The 11,400-nt window shown below is 42.6% G+C and overlaps 1 protein-coding gene across 1 annotated transcript; it reads left to right on the top strand.

The window, feature by feature from the left end:
• Positions 1-4,406: 4,406 nt before the first annotated feature.
• LOC311025605 (leukocyte cell-derived chemotaxin-2) lies at positions 4,407-9,929 on the top strand. Its single transcript, XM_084028578.1, has 6 exons — positions 4,407-4,437; positions 4,655-4,720; positions 6,496-6,807; positions 7,284-7,374; positions 7,710-7,855; positions 9,343-9,929. Exons 2-6 carry the CDS (start codon positions 4,672-4,674, stop codon positions 9,507-9,509), a joined length of 765 nt encoding a protein of 254 aa, XP_083884704.1. The 5' UTR covers positions 4,407-4,437; positions 4,655-4,671; the 3' UTR covers positions 9,510-9,929.
• The last annotated feature ends 1,471 nt before the right edge of the window (positions 9,930-11,400 follow it).

Genomic DNA, 11,400 nt, shown 5'->3' with positions numbered 1-11,400 from the left:
ATTCTACTTTCTTATTTCTACTATTCTTATTTCACCGATACATGACAGGGAGGCGTTCATTTTCTCTGTTCAGTATTATCCCAGCAGGGGATCGACTTAGTATTCAGTTAAACAATTATCCTCTCTGTGAACATGTTTATTTCCTGTCTCTTTAGATAACTTGTCTTCTCTTTCTGGTAGACAGGTGCATTAGTATCAATTCCTCTCACATTGTGTGCGTAGTAGGTGCTTACGGAGGCTAATTACACGCTGAAGCTGTGTCGGAGGAGTTTTATCTGGGAAGCCTGATGTAAAAACACTGTAATTATAGATAATGTAGTGTAATTAGGTACTTCTTAATGAACAGACTTTAAATGAGTTGTTGCCTGGATGGGAGCAGGAGTTAGATAGGACAGGGAGACTTTCTGAACTTACGTTTAAGGTATTGTCAGGGGTTTGTGAGCATGCAACAACAATCTTCACTCAGCAATGCAACCTAACAGCACAGGTTAATCGAGCCGCAGGTGGATGCTGCGTCTGTGCTTTGCCACGTTTAACACCTGGATGAGCTTCATGAAGAGAATAGCTCACATCCTGCAGATAAACCCTGCACATGACCAACATTATCCTGCACTCTTCTGCATGACATATGTGAGGCTTTTCCTCCAGACCAAAGTGGGAATACTCAGCTTATAAAAGCTGCATGAAAAAGGTGAATCAAACTCTCAAAGAAAGCAGTTAAAAAATGTCGTCCTCTGTCTTTGTGCCCCAGCAGGGATCCGATACCAGTGAGGGGCGACACGGCCGACTGCCATGTTTTTTTTGTTTTTTTTCAGCAGTGACTTTGCTCTCTCTTAATTCATTTATTCCCCTGCTCCACCTCGTCTAACGCTCCGCACCTCCGCCTTCTCCCTCATCAAAGCGAGGGGATGTGATTTCGCCGCCCTCCCCGCCGCGTTTGATATTCTCCCTCTCCTCCGCGCTGATCCATCAGTCACGAAGCCACGCTTTGATCCGTACACGATTGTCCGTGACACGCGTGACATTCATTGTCTTGGCCCATCACATTCACCGCCTGTCCGCTGCGGCGCAGTTCAAAGGCGTCGCTCCTTAAAATTTAAGCTCTCCTCCTCTCTGAACTACTGCTACTTTGTCATATTTCATTCTTCTTTGGTCGTGTTCTCTGGCTCTATTCATTCAAGAACAAAGGTTATCGAGCGACATGAACGGAAATGTTAGAGGTCAAAGTGTCAAACGGAGACATTTGTTTGAACACAGGAGATAAAAAAAATACACAGCGGCTACCTGTTTGCAGAAAAACTGTCCCAAATGCCAACTTTGATTACAGAATCATATTATATTATAGGGTAACATATTTAGAAAAATGAGCAAATAGCATGACTTCTCCCTCTTCTGTACCTTTGAAGACCATATTTCTACTTAGGGAACTGCATTCGAGTGAAGTGGACCTCAAGCTGTGTGAAATCCATTGGATAATATCAGACTTATCTGGAAGAGCATTGCAAACTGGTTTCTTTCGTTTGATGCCGGCCCGCCTTTGAGGCTGATGAGCCTCTAGATTCCAGTCACATCCCGCTTTGTTGTCTCTGCGCTTGTTGCTCAGGTCGGCTTTTCACTTGTACTGTAGGTTCATGGGAATTCGCGAGAGGGATGAAGGACATGGATTGACATTTGTATATCTTGAAGGATATAGCTCCTCCTAAATGTTGTTTTGCTCCCGGCAGACATGAAGAGAGAGAGATGTGTGACCAGTCGTCCAGTCCGTCCACTAATGCCCTTTGAAAGCCTCCCTTGGCAGACGTGGAAAAGCTCTCAGTCCAACACATTATCCAGACTTTGGTGCCCCCTGTCTGCTGTCACCAGCGTCACAGAGTGTATCCCCCGTGTGCCTGCTCAGGCCGCCTGAACACTTTGCTCCACAAACCCCACAAATGTGTTTGCAAATTGACGGAGCCAAGTGGGTATGTCTGGCCCGAGAAAGCTGATTTAGAGCCGCCGAGCGGTTCCGATCCGTCAACACGGCACAAGGGGCTTTTCACAAGCCTGCTTTTGTGAGATGTTCCCATTCACCTGCGTAACAGAAAGAAGAAGAGAAAATGAAATGAAAAAGTAAAAGTCATGCCTAGTCACCGCTCAGCTTGTAATGGGATGAAATATGGCTGCGTTTTTCGATATTCCGTTCTCAGTTGCAGTGCCTTCAACCTTCACGGTGGGGAAAGCCTCGCTGTGTGCTTTTTCTTTACAGACGACAGGGGCCTGAATGTCTTTTGATGCAGGCCTGCCAGTGTGCTGAAGGGAACAGGAGGGAGAGTCAGGAGAATTAGAATGTATTTCAGGTCTGAGGCAAGTGGTGCATTGCTGCAACTCGTATCTCAGGGAAGGAGGGAGTTTAAAGGGTGTGTGTGCGGGGGGGGGGGGGATGCAGCGAACTGTTGCTAGGAAACACTTGTGGCATCTCTACTCCTTCTCGTTGAAATGCCAGAACTGACAGAGAAGCTTGAGTGAAAATGTCAGTCCTATCCTCCCGGGAGTTTGAAGAAATGTGGCGCATGTTTCTATTTTAGCCGTGTTTATCAAAGGATGCTCAAAGAGTCGGCACAAGCCTTTCCTCCTCCGGAGCAGAGGGTGTTTAGGATGCAGCGAGGTGGGCTGAGGTTTCTGCTGCTTTCTTACTCGTCTTCTGTTTGTCTGGATGTCTGTTTTTCTGTCTCCATTTGTTTTTTTTGTAATCCCAGTGTCATTCTTTTTAAAGTTTGTTTCTGCCTATTTGCTCACCACCTCCTCCCCCTCCCCTCCCTCCTTTCCTTCCATCACTCACCCAGTCTCAGCTGAGCGCTGTTACTCCATCTCGCATTAGTCTCCCCTTTTCTTTGTCTTTAATGGTCTTTTTTTGCTCCCTAATTCCCTCTCTCCCTTTTGGATTCCAGACCATATGGTGCATCAGTGTAATCCTCCGCCCAGGTATTTGATTATCAAAGCTGTCTGGCTCCAAAAGGCTCAACTCTCCACCGGGCCACTGTTCAGCCCACTCCCCCCTACAGCTCCACACATTGGAATTCAGAGAGAGTAACCAGCTCTGGATTAGAATAAAAGCATTTCTACAGCGACTTCATCTGAAGGAAGATACGCTCAGACAAAGACGAGACATTTGAATAAGCAAACAACAATCAAACAACATGTGTGTTCCCGGAACAAAAGTCGGGATGTTTGGGTCGCATATATTAACTCATAATACATGAATCATAGTCATGCCAGCTAAGACTATGTGCTGTAAGGAAACATGCAGCATATCTGACATAAAGACACATTGTTTTATTGCACACATACCAATCAGGATTCCCTTCACACAGTTTCCCTCAAGTCTGAACCGGATTACCATCCGCGTAACCTTGAACACATCTGATTTGCCGTCTTTCGGCTTCCACAAAGCAGACCTAACACCCACGAGCTCGACTGCATTCATCTCTAAACCTTCTTTGCACTCTTCCACTGGGAGGAGACGCATACCATTGATTGGCTTCCGTTGCATTGTGTGAGGCCTTGAAGCTAATTATCTCATAATAGATGCCAGGCTCATGCATGGAGAATAATGACTTTTTTTAAGGGCAAACAGCGGTGAGACTTGACACAACAGTGTGAGCCCCGTTGACTGCACTGCACATACTAATGGGAAGAAGTTCCATTAAAGGAGTCAGTCTTCATTGCTTGTTAATTGTACAGTTCCTGCACCAACATTTTAAAAGGAAACTCCTTTTTGGACGAACACAAAGAACGGTACAATAATTCTATATTGCAGCTTTGTAGCCGTTGATATAGCACTAACTCCCTGACACGCATGTGAACATAATCCTAGCAGTAATTACATTTTCTACCACAATGCAATTGGGAAAAGAAATAAGTACTATATAAACATCTAGAAGGCAGAGTTTGAATATTACAACTTGAGCAACAGTAATAAAATATCCCTCTGGGATTAAAATGATAATGAAGCGTTCAATTCCCTAATGATATTATAAAACATAACATTCTTCCGAATAATTTCCACCAAACTAAAAGTATATTGATATTTGTCCAATGTGCTGAAATAATATTCATTTTTTTTGCATTATCAATTACTGTCTAACAAAGACATAGTTATCCTTGCGATGTGCAAAAACGTAGAAGAAACAAGAGACTGAAATAACTTCAGATGTTACATTTTTTTTCTCAGAGGCCAATAACTAACTCAGTGTAACTTTCTAGTATAGCAACACAAAGTCAATAAAGTGAGCCTTTCCAAGCAAGTAAATGGGTATTTTTTCAAAAGGCCAGTATCAATATTGACAGTGGGGGAACGTCCTGCAGCCCAGGGACTAGCTTCCACAGCGGGCTGCGTTTCCAACAGCCTCTTCTTTGTGTGTCTACCCACTGCGCCGGCCGCCACAGAACAACTTCTCCGTAAGTCTTATACTTCCATTTTCTCTCACTAGAAAACTCAGCAGTATTCCTGATTTCCTACTAAACTAAATCAGTGTGCAAGAATGTGCCACAGATTTTTGTCCTAAAGTGAAATTTGCATGCATAAATAACTCAAATATGCTTATTAGCCTGCTGCTTCATGTGAGAATGACACCTGTGCTACAAGCCTGGAATGAATACATGTATTACTCTGCAGATTTTAGACATCCAGTGATGAGAATGCTGCTGAGGATCTGTGTTCATGCAACTCTGCTGATCTGCTGTAAGTAGACGACTGTATGCAAAATCCACTCCGCACAAGTTTTAACATGCATCATGAGATAAACAGTGTGCCCGCAGTGTTTATGTTCAGTAGCTGCATTAAGTTGACCGCACAAACACAAACACAAACACAAACACAAACACAAACACAGACACGGACACAAACATGCAAGTGAAGCCACCACATACACACACACACACACCACATGCAGCCATTTGCCATTCCAGTGTTTCACTAACAAGATTCCTATTACACAAACAATAAATGGTGTATAAATATATGCCTGCCCCTGGAGATCACGATGTACTGAGCCCTTATTAGGAGACTGGGGGGGGGGGGGGATGAGACATTTAGAGCATGATTAAATGCTTAATGCAACATTACATAATTGCATCTAACTGCAAAGCTTAAGGCACACTCTGACTCTGAGGGACTGTAGCGCGATATGAAAACGAGACAGCCGACTTGTTGCATGGTTACAATTATTCATAGCGATGGACACGACTACACTTCTAATGGGGGGGACCCAGAAATCTGTATGGCAAGGACAAACGCCAACCAATCCGAACTGAGAATTGTGTCCCCCCATAATCACGGCACCCTAAAAACCAACCCAAGGATCAAACATGTACCCTCATAACATAGCAACCATGTAGTAATGCACTAACAACCATTTACCAAAACACCCATCAAACCATATTCCCAGGCACAATTACATTTTTGTCACAAAAATGTGCACCTTTTCTAATTTTAGTTCACACAGCCGAGGGAAATTGCTTTTCTATGCCACAGTGAGACATCCAGCCCGACTGTCTCACACTCATTAAGGCCTTCTAGTGATAAGCAGCTTCTTTCAATCACTGAGCCCAGCATGTGTTCCCGCGCAGGGGACGGCGAGATTGAAATATTCTCTGGGCCTCTGAGGTTAATAGAGTTAATGAAGATCAAAGACTTGTGTCTGTGCAGGATAATTAGTATTCTGTCCAAATGAAAAACACACTATGAATAAATGATCTGTGACTCCTGTCTGTCTATAGAAGACAGTTCTCAACAAGTGTGTCCGGGCAGTGAGCTGAGAGATTGTGTTAAAGTGTTCAGAAGATGTTCTCTATGACCCACCTCTCACAAAAGGCTTTCAGAGAGCTAATCAAATGCAGGTTCTGTGAAGTCATTAAAGCTTTCCCCTGAAAATCCATCCAGAAGGTGTTTTATCGTCCTTTATTATATCGCAGGGTTTTATGGAATTTAAAGCAATCCGAAGACAAGTGTGACTAAGAAATGCATCAAATTTTGAATAGTAATTTAGTTTTCTTTCTTTTTTTATCGTGTGAATTTCTCCTGATTGCTTTTGAGCCCCCAAAGGAATCCATTCAACTCTAACCCACTGCAACGCTACTCATCGAAATTGACTTGTGATGAAGCTTTCTGTTATTGTGTTCGCTCAATTTATATTAAAGAGGTTAGGCTCACTAACAGAAACGCCTCGATGTACGATGCAACATACAGTCCGCCTCAGTACAGATGGTACAATCATCTCAGTATCCCCTAGATCTTTAGCTCAGATTCTCTGTGATAAATGCGAAGCACACTGACTATTCATTTCTTTGGGGCATTATCTCATCAGTGAGAAAAACCCTCTGGGTCAGTAAATTCTAAGTACTCAAGCACCTTAAATTGAAGGTAATCCCATCAATCTCACAAAAAAATGATAAGAAAGGTGTTTCAAGCCACATATTCTCATTTATAATCCTCCCCCCTTTAACCCTTCTTTTAAGGTGTCCTATTGGGTTGTGCTTTAGAAGATGAAAAGAAGAAAGGTGAAGAATCCCAAAGTGCTGACAAGAACACTGTAAGTATCATTAAAGTGAAGGGAAGTTACACAACAGCAAAGGACGGGAAGTCTATATCTGCAGCTCCAAGGAAAAGGCTTAAGCAGACAGGAAGTAAGAGAGTTTCCACGAGGCCAAGCAGTGACGTCGGCTGCACCAGACTGGGAGGCATCTGCCAACAGAACCAATACATCTGCCGGGGCCAATACCTGAAGGACAAGTGTTCGGGGGCCAAGACGCGGCAGTGCTGTGTGGCAGGTACGGTGACACAGCATGCAGAGACACGCCAGCACTATATATGAGTGTATTACACAGGTGTTATCGTGAGGCTGTATCAATGTCTGATACACCTCTGATAATCAATAAAAGTCATTTGAATAGTGTTCAATGGGCTTTATTTCCACATGAATACAGTGTGAGGTTGACTCAGGGTGTAAAGAATATTTTTAAACACAATCTTTTGAAATTAAATGCAACAACCTCATATCGATGGCCGAAACGCAAAACCTCCTCTCTTTTTTGAGAAAACTTGCAGAATAATTTGTTAAGGATACCCAATGCATAATACACTGTTTTTTGACTATTTTACTGTGTTAATAATACAGATTAGGTATCGTTAACCTTCCTCATCCAAATTGAAATCCGCCAATCAGAAGATCCTGCAGATAGGAGGTTTTGCTTTTTGGCCATAAATACATAAAACCCAAAGTATTGTATTGTTTTCATGCCTCTAGTTGCAGCGTGGAGCATCCTGTGTGATGGTCACCACAACAACAGAGTGAGGGCGTGTGATGCACACGGCTGTGGCGCTTTCAACCCCAACAGGTGATTTTTTTTTCCTGATCGGGTTTTTTTAAGCCTCAGAAGATTGTATATGCTGCAACATGAGAACTTCCGAGTGCAGATGAGTTGGTAATGCAACATTTCTGGCATCCCGTGGCTTCTGACTGTGGATTACAATGAGATCAACCGGGTCAAGATTTAGACATGAATCTATACTATAGGGACAAGCGAGACTAACATTATATAGACGATCAGTCTTGCTTTACTACATCCAGAGAGAGACATTCAAATGTTCTTTCATTGAGATATGAGTAATTGAATCGTCTCTTTTTACGATATCTGTGTAATTCCAATATTTTCTATCCCTCCTCTTACAGAAGTTATGGCCTCCATAGAGCGGTGGATCTGGTGTGTGATGACTACAGTATCGTCAATGCTCCGTTTTCCGGCTCTCTGGCGGGTCCACTGAGTCGGAAAGAGCCTTCTGGGATTCAGTATAATGGGGTCAAACTCCTCAATGATGGTAAGGAGGACGAGATCAAAATACAGTACTTGAAAGCGGTTGCAGCAAAGCTTCTTTTTTTGGAGATTATTAATCAGCATTGTAAATTAAAAGAAAAGCTTGAGGAGGAGTCAGGGAATCACAAGGATATCTGATCCATGTCGGGACCAAGATAGTGCACCAACCAACTAACATTGCCATCCCTAGTGCTGCATCGGCCAAATAAACCCCAGTTTTCTGGAAATTACATTTAGAAATGCTCATTTAATAAAAACAGGGTTTATTAAGCCACTGTAACCTTGTATTGCTGCCACAGCAAGTACATTCCTGTAATCTATAGTGTACAGGGCCATGGCCGGGGCAAAGGTGGTGTGAGGGTATTATGGTGGGGGCATTAAGTGGGGATGAAAAGACTCAGTGATTTGGAGGGATTAGTCAAGGTGGGTGAGACTTCATTGGTTCTAATACCAGGATCCAGCTGCATGTGAAACCCCTTCAAAGGCTGTTTATGAGTAATCACCCCCACTAAGAGCCATCATTACGGAACAAAGCGTCGCGTCAGCATTGGTGTGTCGGCGTCCGTGGAGCCCGGCAGAGTGCCAGCGTGCCTTCACGACGTATATTTGTGTTTACGTATATGCGACTGAGTGTATTTTGAGAGCGTCCGGGGTTGGTAAGACACTGGAGTGATGAGTAAACATCATTAGGCCTCACTCTGCCTCCACCCCCTAATTGGACTGTATGATCAGAACACGTGTACCGGCAGCTCCTTTCATCTCGGGGTGAAACACAGACATGATTAGACATCACAGAGACACATTACCTCGCCATGACACTCACGTTTATGCTGAGACGCCGCTCATTAGTAGCTAGTAGGCTTTAACGATGCTGTTGTCTTGTAGAGGAGCCTACTTTGGGGTTCTCTTTGAAAGCTTCATCGTAGGCGTGGACTTCAGGTTTGAGATCCAAGAGGCCTTTTCAGGTCAAACTGACTCGTGGGGGGGTTGACCTGGAGAGTCCTAAGTTATCTACTTTTGGGTTGTTTCTCAGTTGAGGTGACTTTGAGCCGACATTGATCCATCTTACATGATAAATGATCAATTATAAGCCCACTATCTCTGCAATTCATATTTGCTGGAAGGCCTTATTACATGTTCATCGACACAGCTGTGCATTAAGAGGGCTTATAGCTATTTAGGTGAGGTGTTGCTAAAGTTGTCTAACTCCGTTGCTTTTGTCTAACAACCATAATTACTTTTGTCATTTTGAATTATTTATCAGCTATTGATTTCTATTTTACATGCTGTGGTACGGGAACAGTTCATTTCTCACAAATTGACCTCATAAAGGTAAAATATTGAGAACAAACCTGACTGACAGTTATAAATAAGTCAACAATACTCTTATAGTTGTGTCAGTAAACTGAATTGATCAACAACATTTAAAAGGACTTAATATAAGCAATGACAGGACATTACATAACAGTGGTTTGTGTCTTTCTTGTGCAGTGCACTGTGTGAAGATCTTCAACATCCGTCCTCACCGTTACTCCGGCCCGGTGGCTCAGGGAGAAGCCTTGGGCTACCTTTTGCCACTGCAGGAACGCTTCGCCGGCATCACATCACACCTGGAGCTGCGAATGTGTGACGGCACGGACCCTTCACCTTTCATATGACCCCTGACCTCTCATCTTTTATATGGCGCCCGAGTCTTTACTCCTGTGACATTTTATATGAATATACTTATTTAAATTATCCTTGACCCTTAATGTGGAATTGACATATTTTAAAGATACCTGTTTTAAAACCCTTTACATTTGACCTTGTGACCATGCAGATTTAATCCCACCTGAAGATATTTATGATACCAAATGTTAATTCTAACATCCCTGTGTTTTTTCATGTAACAATAAAATAAGTCCTTATTCTTCATACTGTATAGAATATAATCATATAAAACCTCTCTAATGACGGCATTTCAAAACCCATGTCTCACATTATGAGAACTACATTAGGTTTGTTCCCCATTCTGGGGGATATTTTTTGAGTCATCATTATGAGTATTTCCCACTGAACACACTGTTTATTTGTATAAAGTTCACTGGAATTTTTTTCAATCCCCTAACATGGACTCATACAACCCCTTTGACGTAAACACTTTATGGGCCTATTTCAATGATGCAATGAAGTGTTTCTTTCATTTCTGCTTTTAATTAATAAGGTTTCTATTTACAATGATCCGGCTGGGAGTAAAATGCTGCATGTGACACATTTGAGTCTGGAGTCACATGTCCTGACTTTAAAAATGATGGTTCAGTTTTCGCAATACTCCTGATGTTTTTTACTGTAAAGCAGCCATCATTATTAATCAGCTGTGATTCTCTAAGAGGGGAGGGAAGAACTGCCACATAAACATTATTAATGTAATGAGTACAACACGCCAAAAGATGGAGCTGTTTTGCAACAAAACATACCGTTCAACTCTCAAACTTGGTTACTAGTCTTTTTAAAACATGTATGAAAGTATCAACTTTCATACTTAAAGACCATCTAAAACCATACACTGCAGCATGATATTAATATCGTTATCGCTGTGGTATTAATAGGGAGGAAACGACCATTTTCCACTTACAAAGCACTTTTCTGGAGCAAAAATAGGCACATTTCCAGTTAAACCACAGCTTTAATTATCACATGACTTATTGAGAGATGTTAACCACATACATGAGAATCTCTTGTGTTACAGTCTCTGTGAGTCAAGCTCCAAAGTTTCCCCTTCACACCTCAAATTTAGGAATTATGTTGAAAAGCAGATCATGTTGCACGAACCATTAGTAGACCATTAGTAGGTGCAATAAACAACGCAACGGACACTTGAATCTGGATTCCAGAGTTCTCATATATCAGTTTATTTTTAATTGTTAAGCCCAATCACAAATGTCCATAAAAGGTCTGTTGTTGCTGTAACAGGCCTAGCAACCAGGGATAGCCTTTGTGAGAAGGCTAGCTTCCGCTCTGCACTGCGCTCACGATGGATACCCACAGATTGGCCCTCACCCACAAAAAAAAATCACTTTTGGTGTGAACGCACCATAACTCTGTTGGCCGTTGTTTACACATGTTTGTGCTGTTAGCACCGTTAGCTGCTAACCGCCGGCTAAGTCGTCCCCATGTTGAGAGCTGTGAGGAGTCACGCTATGAAAACATGTAAATATAAAACAGAAGAAGCACTCAATTTAAATTGAATATGCTTTATTGGCATGTGTGCAACACAGACAATATTGCATATGCATTGGTTCCCTATCAGCCTCACTCTCACATGGAATTCTGTGTGCAGGGTAACATGAAGGCCTGATTCACGGTACAAATGAAGTGCACCAACCGTGACACAATCAGACAGACCTGTGTTAGTGGCTGTAGTAACTTGAATTCAGCTATCACAAACCCCAGGGTCAGGGGTCACAGCGGGCCGGTGGTCTAACATGGGTTCTAACCTGCGAGTTTGCTCTGGTTGAATTTGAGTTAAATAAATGCTTCAACTGTACATAAATAACTGTTGTAAAATGA

Source organism: Eutrigla gurnardus (genome assembly GCF_963514095.1).
Source record: "Eutrigla gurnardus genome assembly, chromosome: 15".
Lineage (NCBI taxonomy): Eukaryota > Metazoa > Chordata > Actinopteri > Perciformes > Triglidae > Eutrigla > Eutrigla gurnardus.
This window is presented reverse-complemented; position numbering and strand designations above follow the sequence as displayed.